General features: G+C 40.8%; 1 protein-coding gene across 4 annotated transcripts in view; it reads left to right on the top strand.

Moving 5' to 3' along the window:
- Window positions 1-10,120, top strand: part of ABHD3 (abhydrolase domain containing 3, phospholipase) — a 28,329-nt gene extending 18,209 nt beyond the window's left edge. For all 4 annotated transcript variants that reach the window (XM_054815117.1, XM_054815120.1, XM_054815119.1 and 1 more), the window contains 2 exons: window positions 47-212; window positions 9,033-10,120. In XM_054815117.1, coding sequence (XP_054671092.1) covers window positions 47-212; window positions 9,033-9,211 — 345 coding nt within the window. In that variant the 3' untranslated portion in view covers window positions 9,212-10,120. The remainder of the gene's footprint in view (window positions 1-46; window positions 213-9,032) is intronic.

Genomic DNA, 10,120 nt, shown 5'->3' on the forward strand with positions numbered 1-10,120 from the left:
TTTTCCAAATGCTGACATAGTTCCCTATTTGAATTCTGTACTTCAGGCTAGAACTGTTAGAGAATTTGATAAGCAGTTCACTTCAGTCATGTTTGGCTACCGTACAATTGATGATTACTATGAAGATGCTAGCCCATGTCGCAAGCTGAAGTCAGTAGGAATTCCAGTGTTATGTCTAAACTCTGTGGATGATGTTTTCTCACCACGTCATGGTAAGTTTAGGCTTTTTAAAATATATTTATGTGTATATGCAATCATTAAGACAAACTACATAGGTCTGAGAATGAACTCGGACCTATGTGTGGAGGTGTATTTAAATGTTACTTGTATATAGGATCAAAACCTCCAGGGATGCATCAGTCTTGCAATTTACTTACAGTGTAAGACATATATAAAAGAGCTGATGATGGAGAGATCTGATTACTACAGAATGCAGAAGCACATGGAGTGGCAATCATTAGTCATTAGTAGACTCTTTACAGTCAGGAGAAAGAAATATGCACATTTAGGGTGTGAGTTATCTTGCTGTAAGGAAGATATCAGATGTACTGCGCTCTCAGAAGCACCCATTTCTATTCATGAAGTACGAAGAGAGTCTATAATGAGGAACTTAGACACAGAAGTCTGGGTTGTAGACAGAGTTCAATGAAAGTGAAAACAAGTATTTTTTAATTGCCATTTTTCAATGCAGTCCCTACAAAGAATGTCTGGGAGTTGCTTATGTTTCAGATGACTTGAAATCCTCAGCTATTGTTGCTCATGATCTCAGTGCCACCTCAAGTGTCTGAAAATTAAAAGTAAGAAAAAATACAAGTTAGCATGTAGGCCAAATTCTAGGGTAAGGAAAGAGATATAGACAAGGTGTGCTCCTAGAAGGAGACATGTTGAAATTACTAAGAATCTAACTAGAAGATGAAGCAGATAAGGGAAAACAGAGTTTTCAGCCTTTCTTCCTATTATCTGCCAAACACGTGATCATTGTGAACATTTTGCTTTTGATCTGAAGATCAAAACCCCATTGCTAACTGTCTTTCTTACAAATATATGGTTGTTCCTGTGGTCTGTGTATTGGTTATAGTGTCTAAGAGAGGGAAAACAAAAGTTAACGTCAGGGAAAACTGCTATAATGAACAGCTGGTTGAGGTGACAGTCTTCAGCAGTGAACAGCTGACACCTTTACATATGAAGTTCATACACTTGATTTACTTCAGAGGAGTTTTCTTCTGCCACCACAAGTCAAGTGAGATTCTTGTAGAATGAGTCACGAAACCAAAGTCAGTAGGCAAACAGATTAGAACAACAAATGGAAGAATGACAGAATTGGAAGAGACTCTATGTATGTATGTACAACGCATACAGAAACATGCACACAAATTACTATATGTAATACAAAGACCTGTTAGAGACAAATGAGGCATGAACAGGGCCACTCCAGTAGAGTGCACTAGAAAAAGACAATTTAATTTCTTCTCTTGAACAAAAAGCATCCATGCTATGCATCAACAATATAAAGAGGTGACAGCCACCTAAGACGAGGGAAGAAATGTTGACTCTAGATTAGCCAAACTACCTATCCCTTACATTTGGCCAAAACAGAGGCTTAAAAAAAGTAAGATCTGGACAATAGTGTCCCAGAATACTGCATCCGCCTTCAACAATTTGCAGTCCAGGGACCTTCTGAGACAGAGTTAGTCCCTTTGTATTTACTTGCCTCTGCGGGATTATTTTTTTTTCCTTTGAAATTGGACGGTTGCTGTTTCTGTTATAAGTATATAATGTTCTGGAAATGAGAATGGATGGGACCAGGACTCTAAAATCTGTGTCCAAATATCAAATCATGCTAGTGATTCTGAAGATAAATTTTTATGGGTGTTCTGACCCTTGGGATGACTTTCCTCACAGAACCGCAAGGTGGGTGACCTGCTGTGCCATGCTTCTGCCATTAAGTATCTTAAAGAGGGAACAATTGTTTCACCTCTATGTTTAGCTCTAGCTCACTTTGTGGTTTCCTTTTTAAAGTTGAAGTAGTAACTGTGGCAGAAGTGAGCTAGCTATTCAGCACAAGTAACAACAGCAGTGAAGCAGACAGTGTGCCTCTGTCCCTGGAGGATTCATTAACCTTTTCCAGCCTATTACCACTGGGACTGGGAGCTTTGTTAATTAGATTAAAGCTAGTGCAGATACTCCATCCCCTTTCTTCATTTTAGAATATAACCTCCAGCTTTCAAGAGCCAACCATTGACCCCCAGGAAGTTCAATCTGAACACAAGAAAACACTTTTTTATTGTGAGGGTGGTCAAACACTGGCATAAAGAGGTTGTGGGGTCTCCATCTATGGAGATACTCAAAACCTGATTGGATACAGTCCTGGGCAACCGGCTCTAGGTAACCCCTGCTTGAGTAGGGGTGGGGTTGGACTAGATGATCTCAAGAGGTCTTTTACAGCCTCAACGGTTCTGGGATTGTGTAGTTTGACCAGCCAAAAGATTGAGTCCCCTAGAGTACAGCTGTAGCAGATCTCTCCTCCCCTGGAGCTGTTTTTTAAAAGAAACACAACTCTTGGTGAACGGTGGATTATAGGGATGGTCTCTTGTGTCAATTATCCTGTTTTGGAAATAGTGTGGCCAGCAGGACTAGGGAAGTGATTGTCCCCCTGTACTTGGCACTGGTGAGGCTGCACCTTGAGTACTGTGTTCAGTTTTGGGCCCCTCACTACGAGAAAGACATTGAGGGGCTGGAGTGTGTCCAAAGAAGGGCAATGAACCTGGTGAAGGGTCTAGAAAACAAGTCTTGTAAGGAGCAACTGAGGGAACTGGGGTTGTTTAGTCTGGAGAAAAGGAGGCTGAGGGGAGACCTTATCGCTCTCTACAAGTACCTGAAGGGAGGTTGTAGCCAGGTGGGTGTTGATCTCTTCTCCCAAGGAACAAGCAGTAGGACAAGTGAAAAGGGCCTCAAGTTGTGACAGAGGTTTAGTTTGGATACTAGGAAAAATTTCTTCACCGAAAGGCTTGTCAAGCATTGGAACAGGCTGCCCAGGGAAGTGGTTGAGTCACCATCCCTGGATATTTAAAAGACATGTAGATGTGGAGCTTAGGGACATGGTTTAGTGGTGGTCTTGGCACTGCTAGGTTAATGGTTGAACTGGATGATCTTGAAGGTCTTTTCCAACCCAAATGATTCTATGATTTGAGTATTAAACCTATTGTTAGAACGCCTTGGAAGTCTTGCAGTGTAGAAAGGAGTGAAGTAGAGCACCATGAGGAACCTGAAACAAGAAGTGTTAGAGTCTGTTGTAATGACTGTCCATCCACTCTGAAACTCTGACCCTAACCAGCCTTTCTCCATGAAAATATTGGGGTAGTTAGGCATTCACATATTCCTTGTTCACAGAGTTAATGCTGTTGGCTGTTGTCCTTGTAGTGACAAGTTTACCTTAGAAAGGGCCACCAGGACAATGTTGATTTTCAGCTAATAGCATGACTCTGTTACGTGTGTCTATCCTTGGCTCCTTTTTTGTTTATGCTATGCACCCTCAATGTGAAAAGTTGTGCTGGCAGGAGACACAGAGCACCCTGATTAGCAGCTTAAAAATTATGGCTGCTGCCATCAGTTACTGGAGTTCATTCATTTTTATGCTTTTGCAGGCTGGTTTATGTTAGCAAATGTAAAGGGCTGGCGTTACTCTGGGAGGTGACTTTATTCTGGCAACTGGCTTGGCTTGTTTTTTCTGACAAGTGTGTGGACACATGTAAGCCTGTGGCAACCGGAGGCAGTTTGCACTCACAAATGTATAATGGATTCAAAGCCACAAAATTTCTTCTCATCCAGGCCCCAGTCTTTTATTGACTTTGGGGACTGGTTATTTCATGCCTCATCTCCCCCAGTAATACCTACCAGCCTTTACGCTACCTTTCACCTCTATTGTAGCTAGCTGGAGTTTCCGACAGCTGGGAAACAGGCCTAGATAACTCATTAGGGAGAAAGCTGTGCCAGAATTCCTTTGTTTTTAAATATCCTTCATAAAGCCAACCACATATATCTTCCTATAACAGAGCTTGGGGGATGCAAACCCAAGTCTGCTTTGTCACTACAAGATACGGACCTAAAGAGAGACTTCCCTTAAAAAGCACAGATGCCATCTCTGTTGCCTCTTACTACCTGATCATTTCTTCTCATGTAGCTTTTTGGTACACTTTGTAATTGCAGCAATTATTTGTTAATATACTGTGAAAATGTGCCCTTTGATCTCAATCCAGTATTAGGAAGAAACAATTCATTTGCAGTCCTTCCTTAATGTTGCTGTTTAAAGTTCATACTTGGCAGCCGATGTATCTGTGGTTCAATTCTGGAATGTGGTTCTCATATTGCGTAATGCTAGCTAATGAAAGCAAATGTTTTCTTCGCTGCATGACACTTCTCTCACCATAACTAATTTAAACGAGCCATTGCTTCAGGAAATATGTAATATAACCAAGTCAATAACCTTTTGTTTTGTAAGTGTGAAAAATAAATCAAGAAGATGGAATTATAGCATTATCAGTGTCACATTTAACTTTTCATCTGAAGTGACATTTTTCTCCTGAAAGACTTTAAGCAGCGTATTAGACATCTGATTTAAATTTCACTATACTAATGCTTAGCTAATTGCTGCTGTTGAGCGTTGTGCCCAAGCTGAAAGCCTGCCCTTGAAGCCAGGTACTGTGCCAGCTCCCTCCTGATCCACTGTGCCAAGTAAGTGCTCATCTGAAGCTCAGTGATACTTTTTATTGAGCTCTCTGAACCTCTCCTGTCCCTCTGAATCCAAACTTGGAGTAATTGCTCTTAGGCGTTATTTTGCATCTTATTATGTAAACAGCACAGTTGAATGATGTTGTCTAGAGGAACCAAATGGCCAAGGAATGGCCAGACAGGTAACAATTAGGGTAAGTTTAAGGAACAGGGAGAAACCAACCAAACAATGGAACAGCAGTGACTTATTTAAGCTGATGCTGCTTCACGTGTATGTTTTTTCTATTGTTCTTTTTTTAAAAATAGTTTTTGCAAAGTACGTACAACAAATTGGTTTTGAATGAGGTAATTCTGCACATATGTATTTACATTGTGGTTCTGTGATCACAAATAACAGGTCTGTGCCTGCTGGATCAAACAGCAGTACAGATTTTGGTCAGTAGAAACACAAGCACAAGGTTACATGTGGACAAAAATGAACAGTAGTGTCTTTTGGCATGCTATCCCCTACCCTCGAATGCATCACATCCAATGCTCCATTCATCTGCTCTTTACATTGCAGAATTTGCTCTGTTGCATTGTGTGTTTATTTGTGGATGGCTAACAGACCCTAGAAACAGCCTTGAGAAAAGTACCATGCCACTGCCAAGCATCATTTGCATTTTGGCACTTGAGAGCAACATAACATATTCAATTCTCTCCCGAGAAGCTGCAGAGCAAGAAACTCCGCTGGGGAGGAGTCGTACAAACGGTGACCCAACTGTATCAAGACCAACTATGCCAAGGGCAGGCTCCCCTGTTCACCACAGGGGAGGTAAGAGCAGAGAGGTAACAGCATGTCAAACTTGACACGTACCTAAAATCCTCATTGCAGATGGAAGCAAATGACTACGTGTTCAGCACAGTGCTGCAGCTTGTGATAACAGCGATGATCTGTGGCAGGATTCTGCTGTAAATTACTGTTAGTTAGAATAGGGAGAACTTCAGGATGGGGAAGATGACATTCATAAAGACGTGTGTGTGGCTCACCTTACCTGGCATGGAAGATAACCAGCCTCCTAGTGCTGGTAGGCTTCTAGGAGAGAGCTGCTGTAGCTGTTTGGAGGCAGGCAGCACGTGGCACCCACAACAGTATTGCCAATCAGTTTGGGAATGAATAATTAACCCCAGCAGACTGATTTGGGAGGTATCATTGTGCAGGCAATCTCTGACTGACAGGTATACAGAGATCACAGTGAACTCTGCCTGTAAGGGCTTCCCCAGCTGGGTTGGCACAGCAGAGGCGGTGTTTACTGCCATCTCCCCTCCACACCCCCAGCAAAGTGCTTTCTCAGCAAGAAAGGGTATTTCTCCCTACCCTTTGACACTAGTCCGACAAAGTAAACAACCATCGTGTTTTTGCACAATCTTATCTAGTCAAGAGGTGTGTTCGGGCCAGTATGCAGCTGATCCTGAATCTATTGGGATTAATGGAATTCTCATGTTATCTCTGATTCTTGGACATCAAATCTGTCTCTCCTCACACACTCCTCCCCATACCTTTGTGTATAAACCTATCCATTAGTGACCAGGGAGACAGCTGCAGAATGGTGGTGAAAGTGTGATTCATTGCCTGAAGCAGGAATGGGGGACTCAGGCTTGAGTCTGATCCCCACTTCCCTATCGGGATTCTGTTTAATGTGGCCCGGGTGCTGCTAGGGGGAAGGGAAGCAGAGGGCTTGGTACAGATAAGCGGGCAAACTCCCACACGGTCGGCAGAAGTTGACATGAATTGCAGCCACTGTCTTTGTACGCGGCAGTGTGTTCATCCACAGAATCCAAGGGAGCCAGATCAGAGATTGCTGGGAAGATTAACTGAGGCAAAACTCCAGATGAGCGCTTGTTGAGTCTGGAAATGATTCATGTGTTGGATTGCAAGAAATAACACATTGTTTTCTGCATCTCTTGTTTTCAGCCTGTGCTGTTTCCCAGTCAAGGCTGGCAGGCCCTAGGCTTTTATTTCATTGACTTTTCTTTTTAGTCCTGCTTCAGTATTGCTTTAAAAGGCCCAGATCCTGCATATAGTATTTTCAGTTTTCCAGCTGAAAAAAGGAAAAGTCAAGGACTTTTTGTAGAGACAGTAAGAAGCATGGTTTCTCCCACCTAGTAAAGAATCAAAATCACTTACTAAATGCTGTAATCTATAAACTACTTAGATGCATGCAACTTTGAAAGGAAGAAATAAATAGCACTGAGTAGCAAAGAATCTCACGTACTCTGCTAGAGAATCCCCATTGCTCCATTCAGGGCACAAACAAGTACCTTATGTTACAGGCAGGAAACTATAACGCAACATTCATAAAAGAATAAATATCCCTGATATGGTTGGTTTAGTATCTGTGCTGAGGCCCTGGTGTGGAACAGAGCGTGCCGTTCCAGGTGCTGCGGGTAAGGACCTCTGAGGCACAGACTGCTCCCCTGGCTCTGCAGGTCCAGCGTGTCTGCCCTGATCTATTTTAAGTTGCGCATCTGTTCGCCGCAGTCATTGCATGCAAGATCTTGTGTGACTTACTCTGGCTGGGGGTCCCTCTTTGGCTGAGGAACGGGCACCGTAGTGTTACTCCGGTTGCTGAAAATGAAAGCAAATCAGCATCGAAAGCACAAAGCAAAGTCTGTCAGGAGCTTGGCTATAATAGCCTGCAATAGGCAGGGATAATGACTGTTCAAGGATAATCACCTTTGGAATAGCAAATGTATAAAGAGGTAAAGGAAAACAGATTCCTAGAAATAGGAGTGAGTTGGGGGCTGTCTCTGAAGGAAGGTCAGTCAGAAAGGGATGTGCACAACTGAACTCCCCAGAAAGTGAACCCTATTAAAAATCTCTCTTCAAAAATACCTTAAAATAAATGAGGCAGCAATAGAAATCCTCTGAATGACTCGCTGCTTTGTGTTGTAGTGCCAAGGCATTTTAGTCTAGCAGTGTATGACCTAAAATCAGATCTATTTTCCTGTGGAATCAACCTGTTTTAGACAATACAGTGAAATTCTTACTCCTCCCTTCTGCCTGGACAAAGCATGTCTTCTGTTGTTTTTTCTGTCAATCCTGAATAATCAAAGTATCTGTATGAATTTTATTTTTTTCCCTTCCATGAAGTTTATTATTTGAAAACAGGAACTTTTTTTTTTTCAGGCATTCTTCACTGAAATGTATTGGCATTTCTGCTTTTTCAGGAGTATATTTAGTATACTTAAAACTGCAGAGGAAGTTGCTTAAATGACTTAATTTTTATATCAAGAGTGCAAACACCACAGTTCCATAAAGCTCCACTGCTGTGTCAACCAGTTCATACGACCATAGTGTCATCCCACCAGACTGAAATGCTGTTCGTAAAGTCACACGCATGTTGGGCTGTGCTAACTGACCTTTATTTTCTGTTGCAAAGGGAACTGCCCAGGTGATAGCATTAATCCACACATCTATGCGTATTCAAAATGAGATGCACTGAAGTCTCCCTTTCTGTGCATTTCAAGATCAGCATGTGCCTTGTAGTATCTGGTCTCATAATCTAAATTCCAAATTAGATCATTTTCTAGCAGTCACTGTTCAGTAGAGAACCACTACCCTGTTGAGTGACATGGAGCAGCTTTCCATGTCTGTGTGCAGTGGTTTGCCCTTCCTCTTTTTCTCTTTACCTCGTGTATTTACATTCTGAGCCCCTCAGGGCAAGAACCATCTCCCAGTGTGTTTGCATGGTCTGGTCTAAGTGTGCAGGTGTAAATGTATGGCAAATCAGATATAATAATGATAATAACCCAGGATCTTCTTTAACATTAGCTGATAGGATATCTTAAAGACAAAATCTTAGCGTGACATTAAGGGTTTTGTGTTTGGAGTCTCCCACAAAAAGAACAGGATTCACAATTAAGTTCCCAGTTTCTCAGTTTTCCCAAAGTTGAATATTGCAGCACAGGTTAAAAACCACAGGCTTGATTTTCCTTTCACTTACACCATTTATACCAAATCATAAGTATGCATTGATATGGGTGCTGTTGCATCAGTGGGACTGAAAGAAAGATGAAGCCTGGTGATTTCTGAAACTTTTCCAGCAGCCAGAAAAATCACACAGATAAGGTGAATTAATGCTGAAGAGAGAAATTGCTTTTAACACAGCTATGGTTCCAAGTGCTGCGGTATATTTAAGCATATGTTAATATTATGCACATTTATAAATATATTACATGAGAAACATTTAAGAGAAATTATTTGGTGACTGGCATTTCATAGAAGGATAAGGACTTAAACTTTTTTCCCCCCTCCCTTTTAGCCATACCAGTAGAAGCTGCCAAACAAAATGCAAACGTTGCTTTGGTTCTGACTTCGTGCGGGGGCCACATTGGTTTTCTGGAAGGAATATGGCCAAGGAAGTGCACTTACATGGACAGAGTCTTCAAGCAGTTTGTGCAAGCTATCTTTGAGCATGGAAACAAATTCTTTAGCATGTAGCTTTGGACCACTATTATAGCACAGTGGCACATTCTGACAAGGGCAGTTAAGCTTAATGCACAAATTTTAACTCCTGTAAGCCAGCAAATGGATAAAGTCCATTACTACATGCAAAAATATTTTTTGCCTAAGATTTTGTAGCAAGAAACTAAATATTATGTTGTCACTTTTATATTTATTTTTAATATGCCTTACTAAGAATGACCTTAAACGAAAACAGCATTCTGCATACATCAAATTGCACTTAACCAAAACCATTAAGTAAACAGATTATAATTCCTCAGGATTTTAATTTAAACTAGTACATATTTAGGAGACTTAATTTATATGGCTTTTAGTATTAGAATGGCAACACTCAAAATAGCATATATTGTCCTGTCATACACCGTACGAGCTGGCCCATTCCTTAGGGCACTGATGGTGAAAATCTTAAAATACGAAAACAAAAGAAGGAGGGAACACAAAGAAACACTGGTTCTTCAAATAAGTAAAAAATTTCAGCATGTTATGCCATAGCATTAGATTGATATCTGCTTTTGCTGTTCTATCCTGAGAGTATTCAGATTTAGGGCTAGTTATTGTTTTTTAAACTATGTCAATGCCATACTTGTCTTACATGATTATTTTTAAACAGCTAATTTATAGTGTTTACATATAACCAAAAGATTCCTTTAAAACAGTACTGTAATAATTTATGTAATTAAGACATCTTGCATTTCAAAGTTCATGTAAAGCTGGGTATTGTCATATATGTAATATGTATTTCATATACCTGGTAAACGTGATGATTCTATCTGTTATGTTTATATTACCCTGCAAGAACATGTCAGTTTTAAAGAATAAACATTAGAATATCAGGAAGTTATGATATAACCTGCTTTAAATTAAAAAAAAAAAAAAGTATCTGAA

Source organism: Grus americana, chromosome 2 (genome assembly GCF_028858705.1).
Source record: "Grus americana isolate bGruAme1 chromosome 2, bGruAme1.mat, whole genome shotgun sequence".
In the NCBI taxonomy this organism is placed as follows: Eukaryota; Metazoa; Chordata; class Aves; order Gruiformes; family Gruidae; genus Grus; species Grus americana.